The sequence below is a fragment of the Glossina fuscipes genome, unplaced genomic scaffold, assembly GCF_014805625.2.
Source record: "Glossina fuscipes isolate IAEA_lab_2018 unplaced genomic scaffold, Yale_Gfus_2 28, whole genome shotgun sequence".
NCBI lineage: Eukaryota > Metazoa > Arthropoda > Insecta > Diptera > Glossinidae > Glossina > Glossina fuscipes.
Window position 1 is genome coordinate 8,222,711 of NW_023998423.1, and position 26,380 is coordinate 8,249,090.

Sequence of the window (26,380 nt, forward strand, 5' to 3'; positions counted from 1 at the left end):
CAAACAAATAATAATTTCTCAATAAATAACTTAAACAATTAAATACAATTTTAGTATAGTAATGAAAATTCATTAAAAAAAGCAAACTTTCAGTAATTTTTTTTTTGTTTTTTTTTGTATTTTGTATTATAATGCATTAAAAAGCTGCTTTATATGTATCTGTGCAAACAGTTAAGATAGTCGTTGTTATTTTATTTCATTAACCGTAACACAAACATAATAAAAAGGTCGCAAGTAAACAAGCAATCACTTAGTCGTCCGGCAGTTGTTAAAGGAAAGTGAAACAAATATTGTGTAATTGAATTCTTCTAAAAGAATTATCCAAAAGAATTTTAGTTTAGCTTTAATTTATTTATAAATATATATATATACATATATATATAAAATGAAACAATTAAATGAAAAAATGCAAAATTTAAAAACAAATGGTAATCTGCAACAGAATTTACTACATCACAATCATCAAACTAGCAACAGTGTTCCTGATTCTAATTCAGATAATGAGTTAAGTGATTTTCAAGTATCGGATACAAAGTGCCATGAAATTTCAAATACTTTTAATACCAATAAAGCAAATCTTAATAATGTCTTGAAAGCCCAAAAGAATTCTTTACGCTTGAATTTTATTAATAATAGTACAACAACAACAACAACATCAGCAACAACCGTAACAACAGGAACAGTCAATGGTGGTAAATGTAAACAATGTAAGTTTGATTTCGCTATACATTTATATAAATTCAAATAAAAATCTTTGGAAACATCTCAGACACAGGAAACTATTTGCATAGATTTATATAAGATTCTCGTGATCGCCTATAGATAATCGGATAATTATCAAATCTATGACAACACTTGGAAGGAATGAAAAGCAAGTACTCGATAATTTGAACATAGGGATATCTTTTCTAAAACTTTTCAGCAAAGTAAACCAAACGTTTCTACGCCACAATAGTCGAAGGCACAATTCAATCTTATAAAGCAAATTTCATATCCTCCATCCAGAGGATAAATAGAGATCCCTTTTAATGAAGATCAAATGAAGATTAAATGATGATTACAAAGATTATATTGCGGACGGTTGCCTGGAATTAAGCGACCAACCGGTAGAAGTCAGTTCTTTTATTACCTGCCTATGGCAATACATATGGAATTGATCAACTAGTTAGCAGTCACATGTGACAACTTTCTCTTAAGGGGTAGACATTATTAAAACGAATCTTTGCCATGTAAACTTTTCAATTGCTTGGCTAAATTATCCTTTATTTCAAAAATTGGTTTAAATTTCCTTTACTTACCACGGTATTGCTTCAATATTCATTCAAATGGTACGATATGATTAAAAGAAAGTACTCAGATAATCTTAACCCCAGCAGTTCTTTTAAGTAAATTCATACCATTCTGCCAAAATATTTACGCTTACCGCGATAATGTTCTGTCCATTTAAAAATCTGTCAAGGTGGAGAAGTGCAGATCATTTTCAGTTAAGGGCTTAAAATATTTGAATTATAATTTTCTTGTTTAGAACGAATATGAAATCCGCCGGGCGGATCGAGTAGGCAAAGAATCTCGCTTAACAGGCCTTAGGTTTAAGTCTCAAGTGCGGTAAAGTTTTCCATAAAGTCAACAGACTTAAGAATGTTAATGCTTTTTAAGGTTTTAGTCTTCGAATGTATTTCTCTAACTAAATTTATTTTAATACTTGATTGACAAAGATTGGGAACCTCTGATTTAAAATTTCAAATTTACATTATTTATATAATTTCTTATTGTATTCATCACTATCATGGGTATTCATTCCCTTCGTAACATCCTCATAGTTGAAGTAATATTATCAATAATTACGTGGTCAAGACTTATCGCGACCTAGAAGATCTATTGTACATGCAGATGCTCTTAGCCCTCCAGTTTTAGGATTTTTATGAATCCGGCCAACTTCTTTGGAGCGGAGCACCATACCATGTCCGGCATTGTAAAATGCTCACCAAAGACTTGCTATCTGATTCTGCAGATGGCCTCACATTTATATCGAATCTGAAGGGACATTAAGCAGATTCTGCCAAGGGGCAGTCGGTATCAAACATACCCCTCTTTTTCAGTTGATACTTGAGGGAATTATGACCCGTGTAAAAGACGGTCGCCTCTTCTTAGTTGCAGCCTTATCGGAAGGTTTTTTCGAATTTTTTTGCCCATTCTGTGCCCATTGCGATACCAGACTATTAATGTGGCTTCTTGATACGCCACAGAAAGTTTCAAGACCTATCATGGCCCCTCGGGCTTCCCTATAGCTAAATTAACAGCCTAAGAAAATCGTCGACTTGATATTTTTCATATTTAAATATTTTGTAAAGTCGATCAGGCCGACTTTATAATTGCTAAAGGGTATTAAAGATTCGTTGCAAAGAGTACGTAGCTTTCTTGCAATGTTTTTTATGTATTAATCTCCCAAGAACTATTTTGCAGTGAACTTAATGAATAAAACATTTCATTTATATACGTTTCAATACGTTTAATAGGAGAAAAAAAAAGCAAAAATCATGATTAATATCAAACTTAAAATATGTTGTCTTTGATTTGTTTAAAAAAAAAATTCACTGAAAGTCAAGGTTAATGATAAATTATACACTAATTACTAATAAATTATAATTACTTTGTTAATTTTTTTTTTTTTTTTTCATAAAAATAATTAAACATATAAAAATAAAAAAAAAAATGTCTAAACTAATTATCGAAATACCCTTCAATAGATTGAAGCAATGTATATACATATAATATTTATGTTTTATTTTATCGAAATAATGATGCAATTAAAAAAGAAAGTTTCATAATAAGAATATTTATTAGTTAAGCATTTTTTTTTTTAATTTTTACATATTCACGATGCAAGGAAAAGGCGACTTTGATATACGTATTTTAAAAATTCTTCTTTTCCAATATCAAATAATATGCTTTAAATTTCTTTTTGCAACATTTCACTTTTGTACGGTTTCAGCAGATGCTTTTGCATTAGAAAAAAAAAAAAAGAATGATTGAAAGACTAGCTTCGCTTAACTATCCTCAAGCAGTAATGCAAGTCAAGATACTATTATAAGGAAAGATTTTTAATCTCTTAAAGCGAGGACGTTCCTTATATATTTTGTTAACTATATATGAGTAAGAATTTTCCAATTTTTTTTTAAACGAAGTGAATAATGGATATTTCCTTTTCAAAATGCGAAACGGAGAAAATAAATGATTAGTAGATCTGTTCATCAGCAAACTGCCGCGAAAGGATTGTCCGAAAATTCACATTCTTGGATACATGTACAGAAGAGTTATACTGAAGACCGTTTACCTCTTTTATCGCAAAAGTGAAAGTTAAGGTTTTCAAAAAGTCACAACAAGTTGACCATTGTTTCGATATGCAAAACAATTAAAAATTTGTCACGAATTTGTTACTTTGACCCAGAATTTAGATATTCATCATTAGGGAGTGTTCGAATATCGTGACAAAGCTTATTGTCAACTGCGACATGATTTGATTTAAACAAAATTCGCATTTTTTTTTTATTTATATTTGAGAAGCCAGACGGAGAATAAATTCCATTCCATTTACATGTAGGAATGGTTGTGGATTGAATTTCTATGCGGGAATGTTTATGAAAGCGGCTGAGACTCGAAGACGAAAAGAATGTACGAAAAAGTTTGCAACGTTTTTCAAGTTGTGTCTCTCGACGTCAACACGAATAGCACGTAGTAGGTTCGCAGGAAAATCCGGAACTTGATAGCATATACAGTAAGAGGATAACAAAAAATGCATTACGATTCCTCGACCCGGCTATCTTTGAATATCGCTTGCTTCGTTCTCGGCACAATTTCCTAAATACTATTTTAGTATTTAATATTATTATATAAAGTGAAGTTTCGTCAATGAGGGCGATGACAGATCAAATAATTCTTTTAAAAGCAACTGCTTCTTGGAGAAATTGATAATGTTTCCTTATTTAAAAAACAAAATCTAAAAAAAAAAAAAATACCACCTATGAGGCAATTTCTTGATCCGAGAAACTACAAAAATTTTATGAAACCCGGACCGCGGTATTGCCATAAAACCTAATCAAATTACACTTAATAAATGAGGAGAGAACCTCCTAATCAGAAAAGGCATTACATTTTTTTCGTTTATATAGGATGTATCATACTTCAATCATATCATATCAAGGCAAACGTTCGAGACAATGAAAACTAAAATGGCTAAGAAAGTGATAATTGCGTGTAAAATTGACAAATCGCGCAACACTACTTCGCGGTATTTGAATTTTTGGCATAGATTGTCTGGTCACGAAGGAGATTGCCCTGAAGAGCTTCGTAGCACTTTTTCTTATATTGTAAATGAATTTTATTGAATCAGATATTTGCAATTTTGACCGCTAATCCGACCCATATGAAAAGTTATACATCATTATGCGATATTATAGGACTCTTGGGATTCGCGAGCCGTTCGTCATTCACGAGTCGTTAAGAAGATGCTATAAAGAGGAAAACGAATGCTAGTCAAACAGGATAAAGTTCGGCTCAAGCCGATGCAGCAAAATTTTCCAACCAAGTCATATCAATATTTTGCCGAGTCATTAAAGATATGTGGCCCGACAATGTCGTAACTGAAGATCACGCCTTTTTCATTCATCAATTCAGGAAACTTACCTCAATTGTGAACTTGAATCATATTATTTGCTGGGAAATGGGGAACAGAGGGGAATGCGATTCTTTTTCAAATCCACTAAAGACCAAGCATTAACTTGTGTGGAGTAAATCCAAACTTTATCCTTTGTGCAGGTCCATAAAAATTTTTTCATTCGTGAGACTGACTTTTTACTGCCCCTCCCTAACCAAACGCTTCAGGAACGAGTCCACTTTAGTTTATTTCAGCAGTGATTTACGCAGATGGAAATTCGGGTCCAAAAATCGTTGAAAATCTTTCGAAATCGAAACAACTATTCATTGACAAGAGCAAGGGGATGGATATTTCGAGACTGCAAGAGAGAACTAACTGTTAGCATGCTGCCACGAATTTTTGCCCAAGCCTGCGAGGATCCGTCTCCTTTCTTGTGGTAATAATGTAAAATATACCAGAATTGTGCCACGGTGGTTAATACTCATCACTAAATTTCAAAGAATTCAAAAGCTATATCTTATATATGGCATAATACAATCGCTATCATTGGAAATTAAACGATTACGAATTTTACATTATAAACCCTATTAGGATTCCCTTGTCTATTGAAGTGAAAAGTTTGAATGTAAATGCAATCAGATCAAGCAAGATTTCACTTAATTTAATATTTGAAAATCAGATTGACATATAGGAAGGTCAGTAAATTGTAAGAGAATTAAATCTTATTTTCGAAATCATTTTTAATATTCGAATATTGAAAATCAAGGACTCTGCTGGCCCTTTCTAATCTCCTGATTCGATATAATCTAAAAGTTAGTCTCTCACAAATATTAATCATATCGCAAATAACACGACATATACTCGGGAATTGCGAAGACTATATTAGCAAATTTTAGGAAATCAGATTTAATGTAAAGAAAATATTTAAGTAAAAGGGTCCCCGTATGTTTGAAAAAAAAAGTCATCATCAGGTTTATTATTGAAAACTCTTTCGAAATCTCAAAGTCTTGACTACTTACTACGGTCACACACAAGCGCTCATGAGTAAAACATTCGTAAAAAAAAAAAAAAAAAAAAAACAAACTACCTTTGTATTATTAACAATTTGAAACATGAAATACTTTATAATTTATGAAATGTGCTATAAGCACAAGCACGCCCCTGTTTGCTGCTCATTTACCATGTTTGACTCATCAAATTAATTAAAAACAAAATTCACTTAAACGAACATTGATTTTAAAAAATTAAAGCCAAGAACAAAAGAAGGAAAAAATAAAAAAAAAATAAATAAACAAAAAAAAAACAAATTATGTTCAAATTAAAACGAATTTTTTGTTACCTTTCGTTCCGATCATATGGGTAAAGAATGCAAAGAATGATGGCCTTGAGAATATTTCTTTGCGTTCTGTGCTAAGGCTGGCGGCACTTACCCATAAACTGCCACTGTGTTAAACAACTCAAATTGTATAGGCCCATCTTAAGTAGGCTACCTCTCTTTGCTCCGACCTTGAGATTTCTATCCTGCACTGGAACCTTTTTGAGATTATCTTCGACACAAATTTAATTCGATGCATGAACCCAGTATTTAAACATATATTTTATTCATTTATTTATTTATTTATTTTTTTTTTTGCATTATTATTTTAAGGAAGAATTACAAGACGAATATTAATTCATTATTAAATTTGAAGACATAAAAAGAAAGAAGTCAAAAGTTGAAAGAGATTACATTCATTTATTTATTAATCCGCCGCTTCTCATAAGCGCGCTTATAGTTTCGATACTCATTCGATTTCCATAGACGGAAACGTTGAATGTCGCGGTATCGGGATGGCATGTAAGCAAAAAATGTATTACGTGGAGGTCCGCCAGAGCAAAGATGGCCTTGCATAGCAAACCAAAAGACGCGGCTTTGTTCCATTATATTCTCATTTAGACGGCGATCGTAATCATTTTTAATTGCCTGACCCTAAACTCAAGCAAAAATTATAAGTCACATATCATCATCATTAGATTTGTGATAAATCAAGGTTGAACTAACCTTCTTATCTATGTAATCGCGACAATTATAACTGAGGAACATATTGCGACCCAGCTGCGCAGCAGTCGGCGGTGGGAGTGACATATCCAATGTGTACAGTGCTTGAAATATCTTTAAAGAGACTCTATACGAACGCCAACGCTCTTTATTTGTGTACACTTTACCATATCGCCGGGCTATCCATTCCCTTAACATAGGCACTTTGTGAGCTTCAGGTAACTGAGCCCAAACAAATTTTGGATTTTTACGCAAATACTCAAAAGCGTCGAATAGCATTTTTTCCATTAAAACTTTATCCCTTGGATCATAATAGGCATTATTAGGATATTGTACTAGCGGTTTACCTAGGCCTTGCCTATATAATAACTCTTCGGCATCTTTTTCTAAGCGTTCTTTAACGGCATCAAGCCATATTTTGTTAGCGCATTTTTTAGCACTTTCCAGAACGTTCATTTTCGCCTTTTGTAATGCGGTTAGATTCGAAATGTCTTCATCCAAGGCCTCCAAAAAGACATTCTTCATTTTCATATCGTCGGCGGAGCTTTTGTCTTTAAACTCGAAAATTTTACGATAATCAAAAGTAAACGGTTTATGATTTGTAGGCGCTTGAAAGAATGTCTGCGATTCTGTTGGGGTCACACAAATATGACCGTAATCATAGGGGCGTATGTATGTGCTGGCAAAATTTGATAAATTGGAAACGTGCGACACACGTCGTACACTGCCGCGCGAAGAACGCGCACTAATACGCGGATGTAAATTTTCGACATTAATCAGTTGTTCCTTACTCAAAATGCTCATCGCATCTGCGTCGTCGGTAACGCCCTTTATATGCGCTTGTTTAGCAACGAAGCTGCTTTTCTTCGGCTCGTCGGCGTTATCCTTGTTACACTTGTCGGGCGCTATTTCGCACTTTTTTTTCGCACTTTTAATTTCTTCATCAGTTTTTTTACAAATTTCCACACCTTCCTCTCCCAGCACAACATCGATAAGTTCGCATTCACTCGTAAGCGTCTTTAAAGTCATTTGCTTACGAATAGTTCGCGCTTCTTTGCGAAATATATCCATCTGTTTTTCAATTTCTTCTTCCAATCGTTTTTTCATTGCCTCGGCTCGTTCCTAAGAAAATGAAATAAAAATGATATCGAATGTTGTAAATCGCCCCCTTCGTTGAAATTGTATTCTTCGCACTTACTTCTGCTTTCTTAAGCGAACCGAAATACTTTAATAGGCATTTATCTCTTAACTTAACTTGTAACTCGTGATGCATTTTCTCTTCGATTCCCTTAAGCGTTTTGTGATAATCGCATATTACGTGTATTTGAGAAGCCTTCAATTTGGCTCCTTCAAGATCTTTAAACATCGCCCCAATTTCATCGCGTATAATGCGATTCGCAATACGCTTGCTGGTCTGAAACTGATAGTTAGCGTACCATCGGTTACTCTCATTCGGCACCACATAGTTAGGATCGGTATAAGGCTTGTAAATGTTGACATCTACACTGAAATTTGGTAATTTCAGCACCAGCGGTTTGCCATACAATTTTGGCTTTCGCAACTTTTCAAAATAAGGTAAAATATACTTTTTTTTGGTTTTCATCTTATTTGTATAAACGGATATTGATTTTGGTCTTTCGCTTCTGCTCGATGCTTTTCTGCGTTTAATTTTATGATAATCCGGCAGAATTTTATCCAACTCTCTTAGCGTTGTTATCATATCCAGGTGACAAATGGCTGAGCATATTAATTGTTCGTTAACGCTAAAATGCGGTTTCGGTGTATGATAGTGCAATTCCATGAGAAACCATAGGAAAGCTAAATCGTTGCCCCGACTTAAACGCATTAAGAATTTAATTTCCTTTGAGCTAATAATCGGGTCCAGACCCAGCAAATTAAGACAAGCCCGTACACGATGCGATGTACTTTGCTCCGTGTCATCACGTATGGCATTAAAGAGGCGATTTGCCCCTTCCAAATGAAATACGGACGTTCCGCGAAACCAGGGCGCTACATCTTTCGCGCTGAGAAATTCTGCAATCCTCTCTTGTTCACGAAGGACATCATCTGCTTTTTCCTTGGTAAAAGATATCGATTCACCCATATCCTTTTTGTTCCACTTTTTCTTAAATTTTTCCGACAACATGACTGACTGATTTTCAATACAATTTCGAATATGAAAAATTTGAACAAAAAAAAAAATAAATACAATTAACGAATTTTGTAAAATTTTTGAATAGAAAAATTTCTCCAATGAATTGAAATCAAATGTCAAGGCATTCAACAAAACAATAATCAGGAAAAATTAATATACATAGATAGACTCTTTTTACTTATTGTGTACACGTGGGAGCTGAATGTACAGTGTCACTTGACAAATTATTACAACTCGGGATGAATAATCTCTCTAATCGATACCCCGATCAATGAAAAATTAAATATCTTTTTTAACACATGATTGCAAATTTGCGATAAGCGCAAAGCGTCAGGTCCAAAAAAGTATTGCCCCTATTGACAACAATTTTTAGATTATACAATAAGTTTTTCAAACTTATAATCGTGTTTGTTCCAAAGCAATTTCATTCCGCTGCTGGCTCGTTTGGATTATATATGCAAAGAAGCTCAAAGAAGAACAACGAAAATCGCAATTGCGAAATAATTGAACACGTGCATGTACCCATCCTTAGTATTTGGTTAAAATTTTTGCGGGGCGAAAGACAAGGCAAATCGTCCAGCTGTGAAAGACCTCTCCACTTTTATCATTTCAAGCCGTTTGGCATATTGACAAGAGACAATTGTCGTGCCATTTGCATTTATATCATTGATTCATTGTTAGTAAAATGAATATCCGCCCGCTGTAAAGTAAAGCGCGGACCCCCGTTGAAACCATTCCTATACCATGCCCATGAAAAATGGGCAAGATCCGAACGGTGTGAAAGAGAGACTTGTGCAGAGAGCCAAAAAAAAAAAAGTTGCAACGAAAAGTGGGAAAGATCCGAAGCTTATGATAGACAGACTTGTGCAGAGAGCAAAAAGACAAAAAGTTGTAAAAAAAATGGGTAAGATCCGAACTGTATGAAAGAGAGATTTGTACAGAGAGCAAAAAAAAGTTATGACGAAAAGTGGGCAGGATCCGAACCGTATGAAAGAGAGACTTGCGCAGAGAGCAGAACAAAAAGAAATTTGTAACGAAAAGTGTGCAAGATCTGAACCGTATGAAAGAGAGACTTGGGCAGAGAGCAAAAAAAAGTTATGACGAAAAGTGGGCAGGATCCGAGCCGTATGAAAGAGAGACTTGCGCAGAGAGCAGAACAAAAAGAAAGTTGTAACGAAAAGTGGGCAAGATCCGAACCGTGTGACAGATGCAGTAACATCTTCACTTCTTTTAATTTTTGCCGAGTCATTGCTGAGTTCATGGGACGTTTCTCATCGCATCATTTGTTGACAGTGACAAACAGGATCAATCGGCCGACCATGTTGAAGCAGCGCATGATGGACGATTCTCTGCAAATCCCAAGAGCAACCCGCGACCTTTTTCCACTAATGTGGCTGTATGTGACCAACGTTTGTTCACCCGTAATCAGTCTAAACCAATATTTTGAAATTATTTATGAATTTTCACCTATTTTTTGCTTGATATGACTAAGGTTACCCAAGTCACCAAGACTCTGGTTACTTCTACTGCATAAGACGGCACAAAGTTTTTTGTTTATCTAATAATACGTTAGTTAGGCTTATAAATAATATTGTCGTTTTGATTCAGGAATATAGTGATGGATACCTGTTTTCTTCATTCTCACATAGGGCACGAAGTAATCGTTTTAATTGCGCTTGAACAGTTCCAAGCGGCGCTACCTGTTGCTACGTTCATGATTTTTCTCGTTGCGAGTAAACACAGTATCCATTTGGAAAAAAGTTTTTTCTTACTAAAATTTTTATCTAAAATAGCGAATAATCTGTATTTTGATATCTTTACTATACCGACTAACTCTTCCAAGGTTTTCGATAATGATTTTGGGGATTTTGTTGCTTCTCTTTGATATATTCCGATGTCTGATGCGTTCAGTGTCATTAGTCTTAGTAAAAATTAGCAAACCGCCGACAACTCGTTGTTTTCCCCCGAGAATGATCTCAAGCCAATGATGGCTTCCACTTTTTCCACTGTTCCTCTGTGCAAATCATAAAAAAATGGTCGATTTTTTTTACAAGCGTCAAGGATTGGCTTTTTTGAAAATTTTTTAGTCCTGGGAATTATTGACCGATGTGGTATATAATGGAATTTTTAGCTTAAAGCAACGCAACAGCGAGGAAACACAACAAAAATTATAGAAACACAATTTTTTTTATGTTTCTGGTCATGGCGTTCGCTTTTTGTTTTCAATAACGGAAATTCTTAATCGGGAGGTGAACTTCAACTATGTCAAGAAAATATACATATAAACAATATATGAAATATGTATATATTCTGCGGGAACATTAACAAATATTTTTCGTTTGAAAAAATTTTCCCAAAAGTAAATTACGTTAAATCTGTTAAACAATTTTCCTTTGAATTTATTGAAATGAAAACTCAACTAAAATTCAAAGAAATCTTTTAATTGTAAAAATTCCTATTACTTTGATTGACTTCCATGTCCATCTTGCGAAAGGGATGGGTGCTAATAATACCTGTGCATACATATATTTTACATATTGTCCTTACGAATGTACATATATATATATATGTACTTGACATCAAATAAGTTACATTAACCAAATTTCATAACGTAACGTTAACCTTGTCCAGATTTCTGTTCAGTTTCCATCATAGGCAATAAACGTAAAAGAACAAATGTTTCACAGCATACACTCACTATTCGTTAGAAACACGTTAAGATTGAAGTGAAGTCGCTCATAAAAATTTTATGACACCGCAACAAGTAGTAGTCGTAACAACATTGAATTTTAAAAGCGAACACTTTAACACACACTCTTGTTACTGGGGAAAACTTATTTTTTCTTCAATGCTCAGCTAAAAATTTCGTATTAACAGTTACGTGTATGCGTGTCTGTATGTGTGTGTGTACATATATGTGATCTCGTTTCCATTAACACCTAATCATTTATACTATAATAGTAAATATATCGATGTCCATTGCATGGTATACGTGAAGAATGATTGATTAATCATTTCTTAAAATATTTCCTTTAATTTTATGTAACAGGGAAGAAAAAAAAATACCGGATAAACATCGTTACAGATTTTATAAAATCAGGTGGCAGTTCATATCACTTTTTTTGTAATCTGACGGCTAAGCAGGATAGAAGTTAATATACTTGCAGATGTGCAGAATAGTTAAAGTAAACCAAAAAAAAAAATAAATAAAAAATGACTTCTGCAACTACTCTTCTATCCTGAGCGAGGACCATAGGCATATTCATGAGATGCAATCTACTTTTGTATGACAAAATCCCAAGTCCAGCCAAAACAAGAAAGAGCTTTTAAACGGATCCGACACAAGCCATATGGCAATCGTACTGTCATAAACTTAGGATTGATTTACCTAGGGAAATAAACAGAGTTGTATTTTCGGCAACCTTACTGCCATAAATTTAGGATTAATCTATCTAGGGAAATGAACAGACTTATATATAGTAATATAAGTATTATTGAAAGTCTTCAAACATGCCTTTTGATAAACCCCCGAATGGATGCACCTTTACACATACGAGAATCAATTTGTAAAATAAAAAGTAGGTTTGCTATTCAAGGATACTCCTAAATCGTACGATGAGTACGCCCTTATCTCCTTTCTAAATACTTACACTTACTTAGGTTACAGATGCTTTATTTCTTTAATTAGAAAGCATGCAGACACAGCTTAGATCAAGCCCCATGGTAGATAACCTAGAGAGTAAAGCCTTAACCTAGTTACAATTAAGCAGAGATCTTAAATTAGGAAATTAGTTTGTATAAATAAGAGTAAGAAAAAAGAGAAATCGAAATCCTCGGTCTGCTATGTGGCTCCATCAACTCTAGTGAAGTACACCGATTAAGAGTACAGCACATGAAATATTATTTATTAAGTTCGCAGAGTGCATCTCAATAACAGTATAATTTTTGGTAACAAAAATGAACGGCCGCACACAGGTCTGAAGAGGAGCCGTTTTAAAGAAAGCAAGAGGATCTAGTAAAGAGATTTGCTTATAAATCTAATTCAAATTTTTACAGAGGACGCAACACGGATTAAAAACTTCATAGTCGACCGCTCATCGGCTAAGTTTGATAAAAAGAAAATTTCTTGTCGAGCGGATAGGAACATTAAAGTTAATCTCTATGAATGCCTAGGATAAGCTTACGTTTCTCGAGTGACGGCAAAGATGCCTATTCTTATACGGTGTTATATACTATACTAAGTTTTCTCTTTTCCAGCTTGTTTCCTGTTTAGGATGAAAGCAATGGATATAAAAAATTCCGCAGCTTTCGTAAATGAGGGTCTAATTCTAGGTCGTAGACCGGAGAAAATACTGAACATTTGTTCACTGTGTGTGTTTGTGTGGACTTCTGCTTCTGCTATGAATAATAGAAAAATTAATTCCTCTTCCATGATGGCAGAAATTGTATTCTTGGTAACAATCTTGGATTTCGACGGTATTTGAGTAAAGCTCCCTATTCTCTCTGCAATGCAAAATTTTTTATTTACTATGAACGACTTCGCGTAGTAAAAATAAAAAAATCCTCATTATCTATTAGTCATTTAAATACATTAGACAGATAAATAATTATCCAAAAGTGATTAAAATATTATTTCTTCAATGTGTCCTTTTAACTACATAGGAATATCTTTTGGAACTGAGCGAAGTTTCTGTCCTTCAGCGAACGTTTGGAACGTTTTATTTTCTTGATCGTTGCAAGTGATCTTTACATGCTCGACCCATTTCGATTTTATTTGTGTGTATATTTGACATTTGGTATTACGCGTCTTCATAGTAGACGGATGTTCTACAAGAATTGTCTGCAAGTCTACTATCCAGACTACTACTGATGAGCATTTAATTTCGCTGATTAACGAAATATCGTATATCTCGCCCGCCATCATCAATACTTTCACAATAGCTAGTAGCAGTCTAGGAGTATAAAGAAAATAATACTTGTAGGCATTTAAAATTGGCTATGAACTTAGATCTTCTGCTCTTATTGAAGTAAAGCAGACAGTGGACCCTCTAATTACATTAACCGAAGGCCTGGTATTTTCAGAAAGCTCTCTCATATATAAACATATTAGACGACAAGCGCATTGATTAAGTTAGTAATTAAGTTTGCAACAACAAAAATTTATCTATGACAGGATTTGGCATCAATGAAGAAACTTATTTTTATACCCATCACCGAAAGATGAGGGGTATCTTCATGTTGCTACGTCCACAAGGAAGCATAGCAGAGATCCCACAAAGTATATATATATTCTTGATTAGCATAAAATCTTAAAACGATTTAAGCATGTCCATCTGTATGTTTGACTGTCTGTGTGATTTCTATTGTAAACATTCTCCTCGCCGCAAAAGAAAGAAGCAATTGACTCCAAATTTGGTGGAAACATTGGAAGTTCTTGTACGCAGGTTAACATTAAAACTGGACAAAATCGGTCAAAGGACACACCCACAGCAAAAGGAATAAAAAAGTGGATTTTTGATCATTACTCATAAACTAAGGGAAAAGTTGGTCCCGCCTACCCAATGTTAGAGTGTAGAGAATTTTAATTTTTTTTTTTTCGATATCCTTGCAGGGCGCAGAAGATCATTGCTTGATGAACCCCTTAAAGTGTATATATATTCTTGGCCAATTTCAAATTTGGAATACACCTAAGCATGTCCGGCGGTTAATTTGTCCATCTGTCTGTCTGCGCAACTTTGTAGTATTTGTGTGTGGTTAACATTCTCCCGTTAGCGATAACGATGATATCGCTTACGAATTTGCAAAACAATTTGAAGGTGACTTCAACTTTTCCAAGGACATGTAACGCCCAATCGTCTATGCGACGAAAACTTTTATTTTGAAAATATAGAGGATAGAAGACGAAAATTTGGTTTTTTTACTTTTTTTGGTTTTTTTTTAACATAACAGTGATGAGTATAAAATATTCGATCCCGACCGAATTGATTATTATTATTGTTATTATTATTCGCCAGAGGAATAAATTCTGAGACGAAACTCTTAAAGCACTAGCATCTAACGCTATCGGCATTTTATTAACAACTCTGCCGCACTTAAGATTCGGACCCACGACTATTGACTTGCTAGTCGAGATTCCTCGACTCCGGCCACTCAGGCGGATCCGATGAAATTAAATTTTCTTACTTGTTTCGTGTTTACGTCGTTGTTGTTTGCCATTCAAAGGACATCCAAACGAAAGTATTCGTTGCCGTGCAATGTGATTCTACCAGTCCAGGTGATTTCCATAGTCTGCGGCAGGTAAAGTGTTAAAAATTTCGCACAAAACTTGACTTGACTTGGACGATATGCAGAGTCACATGCCCTTCCCCCAATTATAAAACGCGTAATAAATACCTTCGCTTTTTCGCCTCTTCGCCACACTAGCAAAAGTAAAAAAATTTGCTTGAGCACATCGGGTTTTTGCTGATTACCATGAAAAAGGAATCTTATTTTTGGAGAAATAGAGAGAGAGAGAGAGAGAGAGAGAGAGAGAGGGAAAGAAGAGGGAGAATAAGAGAATTGCTTATGAAATTGTGGAGCTTTGTAAGCTTTTAAGCTTTAATTAAAATGAGCTGTTAATGTTGATGCTCTAGACCAATTTAAATTTTTGTATACTCGTGTCTCCTCATCCATTCAGTTGCTTTATAATATTTGTGCTGTTGATTCATATTAAAACGACGACTCTAAGAGAAGTTTATAAATTTTCCTTGCCTTCTTATTTGCTGTGCTGCGTTTCTACATTCAAAGTGTTTATTTTACATTATTTATTTGTTTTTTTTTTTTTTTATTCTTCATTTCTGTTCTTACTAAAACAACAACAAGCAAGAAACTTTAGTTTAAAAAAAAAAAAAAAAAAAAAAATTCTCACACTTAAGCTAAACAAAATTTTAAACCTCACTATTTTCCTTTATTTATTTATTTAGTTATTTATTTTTTTATTTTTTTTTTTTTTTAATACTGATAAATACTTCTCACATAATTATATATGTGCATTTGTACATACATACATAAATAAGAGTGCGTGTTAGTGTTTTGCAAGATGAGTTTTACACGGCAATTGTCCGAAATGAGTGCTAGTGAGCTGAACGACGCTATCGATGATACAAATTTTCCTCAAGCTCATATCCTTTCACGCGGTCGTAATAATAGCGTCTGCTCAACTGGCAGTACACCATCTCGTGATCGTACTTTATCTCAAACTGAGGACATAAGTCCAGTTAACGGTACTGCTGCAGGATTCGGTGATAATAGCAATAATGCTACGATGGCTCATGCCCGACCCAAATTAGTTTTAAAAACGAACGGCATTATAGCTGAAAGAGAAGAGACAACAAGTATCTCAAGTAGTGATAGTAGCAACGGTCGGCCGAAGACTCCTTGTACACCGAGAACGTCAACAACACCAGGTGAATTTTTGGTTTTTTTTTTTCCTTTCACTTTCACTGTTCGCCCCGTCCTATTATCAAAAAGCATGTGAAATTATATTTTACATGTGTATAACAACAACAGCAGCAACAACAAACGCTTAGTTACTCAGAAATGAAATAAAAAGCATTTCACTTAAATGAATGAATTGATTGATAACAAATTAAGCGAACTAATGATTGTAATTGATAGCAATAATAATGAGTTCCTTCTATTTTGCTTATCTTTTCTGCAGGTCATGAAAATTGTCCATTTCATCATGATCTAGAGTTGGATCATAAACCGCCAACGCGAGAGGCTTTGTTGCCCGATATGGCCAATTCGTATCGTTTACTGTTAGGTGGCTTAGGTGAAAATCCCGATCGTCAGGGTTTAATAAAAACTCCTGAAAGAGCAGCAAAAGCGATGTTGTTTTTCACTAAGGGCTACGATCAAAACTTAGAGGGTAAGTAAATAAACGAATGATATGAAATATATCGTTTCTTGATCATGTGCTTGGAAATACATGTGTAAATGTATAAATTGAATTTAAGTAAATGAAATGAAGCCTTAGAGAGTATCGTGAGACTTGCTCACTATGCACTAGATTTAAGAGCTAATAAATAAATATTTTCTATAAAAAAAAAAGAAAACAAAAATAACCGTCGTATGGTAATATTTCTAATATATAGAAGTATTTCGATTTTTATATCACCCTATACCACTTCTAGTTAGTTAGTGCGGACATATGTAACATCCGAATAGGCTTAAGCTAGACCTACCTCTTATTACCGATCACCGAGCCTATCTGTCCGTCTATCCATCTCTCCATGTACTTTTGCGTTCAAGCTGCAGGTCGCAATTTTCGAGATATTTTGATGAAATTTGATACACTAACGTACTTTCGCCCAAAAACGAACGCTATTGAAAACACTTCGGATCGTTCACCTTTTCGAACACTTTCAATATAACGACATATTCTGAAAAGTCGTTATGTGAAAAAAAATGGCAATTTTCAAAATATCCTGGCAAAACTGTTTAAGTGATAATATTTCGGTATTCTAAATGGGTGTGCAAACATTAGAACGCCTGGCGCAATTTTTGGAACCACCTCTCATATAAACTTTCCTCCGAAAACTGAATACATATATATATATATATATATGATAAAAAGGTCCCAATTGCATGGCGGAAATTGGACCATATAGGTCTATTTTTTGGATACTACAAGGATTCTCGTGAAACGTGAACCCTTGTATGCCACAAAAGGTTTAATGGTTAACTTCTTTGTGATGTAAATTTATTTAGAATAGTAATTGGATAAAAAAATTACATTTACCTCGTCTGAACCATATGAGTCTTTTTCTTGACCTCACTCTATATAAGATATTCTCATGGGTACAAAGCCCTTCTGACATAAGTTTTAATACTTTGTGATGAAATTTAAATCATTGTAGCGATTCAGCAAACAAATTAATAACAGGTAATGTAGACCATATAGGCGTATTTTTTTAGACAGTGACATATAAAGGCGCTATCACGAAAATCAAACTCTTATATGAAGAGAAAATCTAAACTTCCAACATGCGAACTTTTACGAAGTTTAACGCTATGGAATTATGGTACGGAATAGCTGTACTAAACGAAGTGGAGTAGGCTACGTAATAGTCGGTGTGGCCTGACTATAATGTTCTTAGTTGTTATTAAGAATGGATGTGTACCAGTGGACCGACACTTGTCTGTAATCTAATACATATACAAAATATCATGTCGATGTTATGTTATTCCGTGCATTTGATTACAATGGAAATGTTATTCCATTCCAAAATTTATTCCATATCATCTTAATCTAGTTTGTCTTTTTCTAGAATTTGTAGATAGCACTAAAAATTATAATATAACAATGCTTCAAATATTAAATGCAGTATTAAGGCGGTTCAATAGTTTGGCGGAAAAATTTTCCCCGACACAAGTTGCTCTCGTAATGTGTCAACTTACGATCAAAAGGCTTCAAGACAAATTAAGCAAAACTTAAGCGAGAAAGTTGCGCAGTCTTAAGCTCGCCCGTTTATTTAACAATCGATGGAAATAGAAAATTGTTAAAACCGTTTCGTATAACTTTTAATTAATTTTTTAAAATTTCAATAAAATAAAGTTAGAAATCATCTCTCATTTTTCAAGTAATAACGCAATGATGGCATTGTTTCACGAGATGTGTAGTCAGTCAGCAGCGTCACACTATTCGAAATGTTATTCTTCCCCATCCATAGCAGCATTAGTTTTAGGGCAAAAAAAGTTAATCAACATTGCCTGATACGGCGTCCAATCATTGTTCCAGCATACATTCAGCGAACGTAGGCGAGCGAAAACCATCCATTTATTACTTCGCAAATCTTATCATAATCACAGTTGAATGCTAATACTTGAAAATTGGTGTGAAATTGAAAATGATGCCTCCTGTTGGAAGGACCTTTCATATCAAAATATTGAAATAGAAACTCTCAACTTTCTCACTGCATTCCAAGGCATGGGCGAAAATTCTCTACGTTCTTACGTTATCAAGCTAAATAAAACTAAATTGTTGTATAAAAAAAACAAAAAAAAAAAAAAAAACAAAAGATTTATTATCATCTCGAACGCTTTAAGATTGGTTTAAGTTATACGTACGGATTCGAAGTAAAATGACATACACAGTTTGTCGTTACGTTTCAATGGTTAGCATCGAGATTTAATTTTCAAAATTAATGGTCATCGGATTCCATCCGCATCGTGCGATAACATCAATTTCTCATTACTTTTGTTATCATAAGAAAAAAAAAAAAAAGAAATGTGCACACTTTTCGAAAAACTAAACCCATAATTACATTTCTTCTATATATATATATATATATAGTTTTATATAACTGTCGGCAAAATATATAGAGAAGATTTTAATGTCAAAAGGGAGATATGTGAAGATACGCGTATACCATTATGTACGCATGTAGATATATGCATGTATTGTATGTATGCATTTCATGTCTGTGTGTGTGTGTGTGTGTGTAGGCTTTGTATTTATAATTGATTATTTTATTTTATAAATTTAGTTAGCGGTTATATAACAAAACAATTATAAAATAGTAGAAGGGCTGCTTCATTCTTTTGGCTTCTTCATCAATTAGTTAGTCAAAGTGTATAGTAGGGTTTAAGTTTAATTATTCCAAAATATCAATCCTTATCAATACAAATTGAAAATTCTCTGTAAATAGATTATTTAAACTCCATAGAGTTTATTTGCCCGCAAACAATTACGTAATTGGAAAAAGTTTACATTCAACAATCAAACAACAATTGTATCAACCTTGAGATAGATCCTTGATAACAGTTTGAAAGCACACTTGTTGTTACTTATTGCGTCATTGTGAGCGTACTAATTCGATGATTTGCACTATTCTTACACTGACCTATTAGATGGACTTGTAAAAATATTGATACCCTTAGCCTTAGAAGTAATACGTAATAAGCTAGGAAGAGTTCGCTATAATAAATTAATAAGCAAATAAATTCCTTGTTACAAGATGTAAGTTATAGTTTTTTATAACTTACAGCATATAGATGGACAGACAGGTGAGCGGATTTAAAACGAGCCAGAATGACTAAAATTTATTTGCAAAGCCTCTAATACGTATTTTTAAATTTATATTCCTATTCGTCGATAGTGGTTGTAGGTATAAGTACTCAGCTTTACTAAGCAGCATGTCTTCCAAAAGCCGTAACGTGAATTGTAGTCGAGCAAAGTCGTTTAAACCACTTTGCTTAACATAATTCTTCATTCGCATCGCAGTCATTCTTCATGCTTTGTCATAGAGTCGAAAAAACTGCGCATTACTGGAACGGCTTACTTTCTACTAGGGCTCTTATATAGAAGGAGTTCCATAGCGTGAACCTATGCGGTCTAATTTTAATTAAGTTCTGTCCATGGCCTCATTACTTTATATCTGCTTTCATCATTAAATACCATAAATGAAAGGTCGTTTCCATTGAGGAGCCTTGTATAGGAAAGAGTTCAGTCAACAGATCTATGTGCTTCAAGCTATCTGTAACAAATTTTGATGTCAAGTCATTATCTTAGATCGATTTTCATTATAAAGTACAAAAAATAAGATGATCTAAATGCCATACAAAGATTTATTTTCAGCAAGAATATTCTTATGGAAGGAGATAAGAAAAATGGTTCCATTCAATCTAAATTCACTTTGTATGCCAGAATAATATTTCGCGAGAAATATTCATGTGATATTAAAAAGGAGAACGACTAACGACTTTTGTAGAACAACTTTTTCAAAATAAGGCTTTATATGGTTAATGACTTATCAAAATTGTCCGATCCAATCAATTTTTAATTGTGTTGATCCTTGATCAAAAAAACAAAGGAACAGATGTGAGACGGACAGACATGCTTCACACTACTCAGATCATGATTCTGAAAATAATTTCTAAATTATTGTTAGAGGAAAAGTTGCTTGGAATACAAGGTATATACGTAAGGTATTCAGTAACTCTTAGAAAGACAGAATCATTTTTTGAATCGATGTCTGTCCATATACTGTTTAGTTCAACATAAATAACGTAAGTTTTGAGGTATTTCGATGAAATTTGCTACGCTATTAAAAATAGTTTGGATCGGTCCACATTTCGATCATTCCACATATAAAATTTCGTTATATGGAAAAAAATTTTAATTTTCAAAATTTTTTGGCAAAACTCGCCCAGCACTAGTACTTCGTCATTCTAAATTTGTTTGACGATTTTTTGAGCCTCCTCTCATATACCTTTATATGGTAAAAAGATCTAATTTTCAGTACTTCATGGCGAAAATGAATTTATAATAGAAAATTTCCAAAGAAGATAACCTTACCGAACTTGGACCACATAGGTGGGTAACGTAAGGTAATTGTTATATGCCAAAAAGATCGAATAATTAAGTGGACCAAATTTGAATTACATGGGTCTACTTCTTGGACCACACTCCACACAAGTGTTCTCATGAGCACTTAGTAAACTCTTTATATTTTGTAATGAAAATTGGGTCCGTAGTAGCAAATTAACCAAAAAACTGAACGGTAGAGTATTTGAAACACATAGGCCTGCTTTTCAGATTCCAACCTATGTAAGGGTTATCATGAAGAGCAGGCCCTTATCTAAAGTGAAAGTGTAACTTCCAGTTGTCTGTGGCAGAAACTGAAAAACAGTAAAATTTTTAGAAAATAAATTAAGTTTGCAAAGTTTGGAGCGCTTCATGTAACGTGTCGGGCACCGTTCCATATGCAGGCTTTCGAGAAAATTACGACTTTGTATGAAAATTACTAAAACGAGTGAATAACTGCACTAGACGAAGTGGTGTGGGTTATCTAATGGACTTGCCGGAGTGTAATGTTCTTACTTGTCAATTTCTTAGTAAACTTAAAGAATTTTTTTTATTTTATATTTATATTATATTTATTATACACATATTATACCTTACATAGTGTATCTTTAAAAAACACAAGCTAAACGCTATAGCGGACCACAGACCACCATCGAATGCCCTATACAACCTTGCATGTATTCATATGGCGACTGTTCAAAATGACGCACTATATGGTAAGTGGTCAAAAAACTGGTCCGATCCGAACTATATATTTAACAGCGTATATTCGCGAGCCAAAAAATGTCAGTGTACCAAATTTCATCAAAATATCTTTAAAATTGCGGTCTGTAGGCGGAAAGCAAGAGAATAAGACGGATAGACTAGCTTAAATCGATTTGGAAAACGATTCTCAGCCGATGGATATAATAAAAGTCAGGACCTTCTCAAGTCCCTCTGTATGTTGCACATATTCGCACAAAGTTAATGTGCCCTTGTTTTGCAGGATGTAAAAAGAAAAACCGACAGTCTTTGTTGTTCCCTTTTAGTCCTACAATTTATTTCCTACAATATTATAAATAAATAAATTGCATACCAATAGGCACTTAGCGATTGAAGTAATGCTAAAGTTCAATAAACATGTCATATATACTTAACAGAAGTGAAAGGCCGCGTGCTATAAACAAAATTGAAAAGCCATATGTTAGGCTTAGGAAGTATGCTTGAATGCGTGCCGATTTTTGGATGTTGATAAAAGAACCTTTTTTTTCGCAATTAAATCATTTTTGATCATTTTTTTGCAACTTGAGATAATTTCCAATCATCGGATCATGTATCGAATAAGTAATATTATTACGTAATATTTAAAACATGTATAGTCTCTTCATTCTTTGACTCGAATTTCTTCTCATTGCCTTTAATAATTTCCAAGAGATAATTTCCAATTATACCCAATGCCACACAGTACTGGGTTTACGAAATATTTATTAGACCCAACAATCGGAAGATCGGAAACGCTATATACTCTATTTACCTACCTACTCTATTTATCTACCTTATCCTTCCTATCGTTCGCAAATAAAATGCTTGCCTACAATTCCCATACAGTTACGACGAAGCATATAAATAGGTTCTTTAGTTCCTAAAAAAATAAATAAAAAAAAAGGCACTATACAAGGAATATGCAATCAATATATCGATAATAATCGAAATAATTTTATCGTCCTTTCGTTCAATCACATATCACACACGAGCTAATCGTAACTGAGTATTAATTAAGCTTTTTCATTTCGTTTGAAGAAGCTATTTATTGTGGAAATTTGATACAATATGTGTTACTCGAAATAGTTTCCATCATTTTCTACAACATTTTACAATATGTTTGTGGAACATGGCGATATCATGTCGAAAGAACTTATATTGATTTGGCAGTGATCCATCAATCGATCCATTTTCGCAGTTTTTCGGCTTTGCGGATCCGCGTGCCAACCAAGCCATCCTGCACCGTTCTGAACAAGTGGTAATCACTTAGGCGTCATGTTTAGTGAGCATGCTGAGTGTAGAAGAGCTAGCAGCCCATTTGAGCTGTAACAGTGTATCCCGGACAACAATTGCAACAAGCGGCTGAAAAATTACATTTTCAGTCAATTTGCGTCGCCACTGCTAAGCCATTGATATCAAAACCGATAATTGGAATATGATGGAGCAGTGTCATCATAAGCGTCTGAACGTGTTTGGTGGCGACATTAGCGTCGGCGTACCCTGAATATATCAATATATAATATTAAGGAGGAAGTAAGGTCAGAACCATCGAATTCAACCGTTATGTATACTAGTATCTGTCATTTCCTTATCGTTTATACCTGTAGAAGTTGCTGAGCAAAATTTTTGCAAACACACAAGAAAAATCATATAATTGAAAGTGAAAATTATTAAGTTTTTATTAATTAACGCCTGATCCATGGTTGTGATGGCTGAATTCAATTCGAGTTATTCAATGGCCAATGAATGGTATAAAGTGAATGTAGCAAACCGAACGTTAGAATTAATACACTCTTATTCTGCGTCGCTTACAATGGAAAGGAAAGGAATAAAAGAATACAATAAATGCCTTAGTCTAGCTATAAATGTTAAGATATACATAAAGATATGAAAGAGTGCGTGCTTCAGATTTACAACTTTAGCAGTTATTCGAAAGCATGCATCCTTGGCATTGTTAAGATAACGGGAATGTGGAGAATAAAAAACCAAGTCATGTACGTAAATTGGCTAAGAGAACTAAGTACATGTATTTTTGAAATTGTTGAGAGAGAGAGAGAGAGAGAGAGAGAAAGAGAGAAAGTAGGTAAGGAGAAGTGCAAAGATTAGAAAAGTATGTGACGTTTTCTTCTTGGAAAACACTTTCAATTGTACGTCGATTATGATTAAGAAGCAATGGCGTAGAATATATAATGAAATTGATGATGATGCTTAGTTTAGCTTTAGTTTTAGGGAAATACTAATACTACCACTACTACTACTATTACTACTACTACTAGCTGCTACTTATCATAGAATATTTTAAGAATGTTCCTATATAGATTTACAAGTGCTTGCGTACAAGCACAAGTATAAATGTGTTTATGGAAAACCTGTTGCAAGATTTTACTAGAAATTGAAGGTGAATAACTTTCATTTTGTTATTACGTTATTTGTACAATTGTATATTCGTTAGAGTTCTTATGAGGTTTGTGTTTTATTTCTTTATTCACTGAAATTCTATGTAAAAATGATTTACAATAACAATCAACCGGTTTTTCTCATACCAAATAAATTATATTCTAATGGCCTTCAAAGCAGGAATTTTTTTTTTACAATTTTTTAACTCTCTGTAATATACGTACATATGTAAATAAAGCGTAACAATTAATGATCAATGTTCATTATGTTTTCCCATTATTTCGTATAGACGTTTTAAATGGTGCTGTCTTTGATGAGGACCATGATGAGATGGTGGTGGTTAAAGATATTGAAATGTTTTCCATGTGCGAACATCATTTAGTTCCATTTTATGGCAAGGTGTCGATTGGTTATTTGCCTTGTAATAAAATATTAGGCCTTAGCAAATTAGCAAGGTAAGCGGATATAATTGGAAATTAACTTTTCAGCAAAAAAAATAAAAAATTGGAATTTTATTTATTTTTTTTTAGAATTGTGGAAATATTTTCACGCCGATTACAGGTACAAGAACGTTTAACCAAACAGATAGCGGTGGCCGTAACACAAGCCGTGCAGCCAGCAGGTGTAGCGGTAGTAGTAGAAGGAGTGTACGTATTATTATAAACGGAACAAATTGTCATATAGAAGACAAAAAAATTTATTTACTTTCATTTATTTTATTTTTATTACAGTCATATGTGTATGGTTATGCGTGGTGTTCAAAAAATTAATAGCAAGACGGTAACTTCTACTATGTTGGGTGTTTTTCGCGATGATCCCAAGACGCGGGAAGAATTTTTAAATTTGGTTAATTCAAAATAGAAAAGTGATTTAAAGAGAAAGAGAGACAGAGAGAGAGAGAGAGAGAAAAAAAAAAGAAAAAACAGAAAAAACAAGATAAGTTTAATACAATTTTCCTTTAGTAATATTAAGACAAATAACAAACAACTGTTTTCGTCGCGAGGCGAATTATTGATACCCACCACTTGAAAAAAAATTAATAATTGTCGTTCTATCTATCGTTACAACTTGTCAGCGGGATCGGAGGTTTTTATAAAAACTTTGACTAATAACGTTTCAAAGTCCATTTACCTCAACGGAACCAGCCTAGTCGAAGCAGTCTAAACTAGTTAGATAGAACTAAGCTGGCGGTTTAGACTCGACCATCCAATCTAACCAAGATCTAAGACTAACTTATCCCGCCCGGCTTGAAATGATTAGTGAGTTAGAACTGGTCTTTATAAGCTAGACTATCCATTAGCATATCCTTGCAACTGGGAAATAATCGATTTGTCGTACGGCAATTTCGACGAAAATCAAATAAAATCACAATCTCGCGCGACGCGAAGAGACAAACAGTTAAAATTAGGTCGTTTTAGAATTTCCCGCTGATCAAAACACACATCTTTATTATTTTTTTCTAATGTACTTATGGTTGTTACGAAAAATTAATAGAAGAATCATGGGTATAAAAATTAATTTAAACTTAATGAATAAGATAAAATGAGAAAAGCAGGGTCCAACAACACACTTAAACAAATAAGTGCGTACAATAAATTTACTGGAATATATTTTTTTTTTCAGTCAAATGTGTTTTTTTTTAACGGTATCTGGGTTCAAATAATTTCAATATTTTTTTTATTTAATTTACATTATATTAGATAAATTGATAAGTTCTGCTTTTATATAAATATTTTTGTAGAAGAATTTTATTTAATTTTTATTGCGATTTGATTATTAAAATACTCGAATGTTTTAAAAAAAAAAAATATATATACGTGTCAACGATTTAGGGAATTTACAATATATACTCATATAAAATATATAATTAATTTTATTGAAAAATAAGCCAAACACGTACAATTAATACATGTTGGTTAATAAACTGCTATGTTATTAGTATGATATATGCATATACAAATTAAAAGAATTCAAATCTTAAAAGCGTTTAATTATTTTGGTTACACTATGATCCGATAATTCGATTTTATTGAAATGAAAGTCAAT

The 26,380-nt window shown here is 33.6% G+C and overlaps 2 protein-coding genes across 3 annotated transcripts; one reads left to right on the plus strand and one right to left on the minus strand.

Annotated features, from left to right (window-relative positions):
* Nucleotides 1–398: 398 nt before the first annotated feature.
* On the plus strand, nt 399–25,229 carry LOC119636276 (GTP cyclohydrolase 1). 2 transcript variants are annotated; one of them, XM_038031577.1, is made up of 6 exons: nt 15,507–15,632; nt 15,903–16,292; nt 16,547–16,756; nt 24,624–24,789; nt 24,865–24,981; nt 25,066–25,229. In XM_038031577.1, the coding sequence occupies exons 2-6, from the start codon at nt 15,926–15,928 to the stop codon at nt 25,193–25,195; spliced, it is 990 nt and encodes a 329-aa protein (XP_037887505.1). In that variant the 5' UTR covers nt 15,507–15,632; nt 15,903–15,925; the 3' UTR covers nt 25,196–25,229. The 2 variants fall into 2 exon arrangements, with proteins under 2 accessions (XP_037887506.1, XP_037887505.1); XM_038031578.1 differs by lacking the exons at nt 15,507–15,632; nt 15,903–16,292 and adding an exon at nt 399–707.
* Nucleotides 6,331–15,428, minus strand: LOC119636259. The gene is made up of 4 exons (XM_038031560.1): nt 15,031–15,428; nt 7,891–8,844; nt 6,696–7,814; nt 6,331–6,623 (listed from the first exon to the last, which is right to left on the minus strand). The coding sequence occupies exons 1-4, from the start codon at nt 15,061–15,063 to the stop codon at nt 6,390–6,392; spliced, it is 2,340 nt and encodes a 779-aa protein (XP_037887488.1). The 5' UTR covers nt 15,064–15,428; the 3' UTR covers nt 6,331–6,389.
* Nucleotides 25,230–26,380: the final 1,151 nt, after the last annotated feature.

Bases quoted from the DNA above. Each gene is read 5' to 3' on its own strand.
- LOC119636259 (XM_038031560.1), bottom strand. From the start codon at position 15,063: ATGGCAAACAACAACGACGTAAACACGAAACAA. The intron at 8,845-15,030 runs GTAAGAAAATTT...ATTGAAAATCAG, and splicing joins ACGACGTAAACACGAAACAA to TCAGTCATGTTGTCGGAAAA. The intron at 6,624-6,695 runs GTTAGTTCAACC...GCTTGAGTTTAG, and splicing joins GCGATTACATAGATAAGAAG to GGTCAGGCAATTAAAAATGA.
- LOC119636276 (XM_038031577.1), top strand. From the start codon at position 15,926: ATGAGTTTTACACGGCAATTGTCCGAAATGAGTGCTAGTGAGCTGAAC. The intron at 16,293-16,546 runs GTGAATTTTTGG...TCTTTTCTGCAG, and splicing joins GAGAACGTCAACAACACCAG to GTCATGAAAATTGTCCATTT. The intron at 24,790-24,864 runs GTAAGCGGATAT...ATTTTTTTTTAG, and splicing joins GGCCTTAGCAAATTAGCAAG to AATTGTGGAAATATTTTCAC.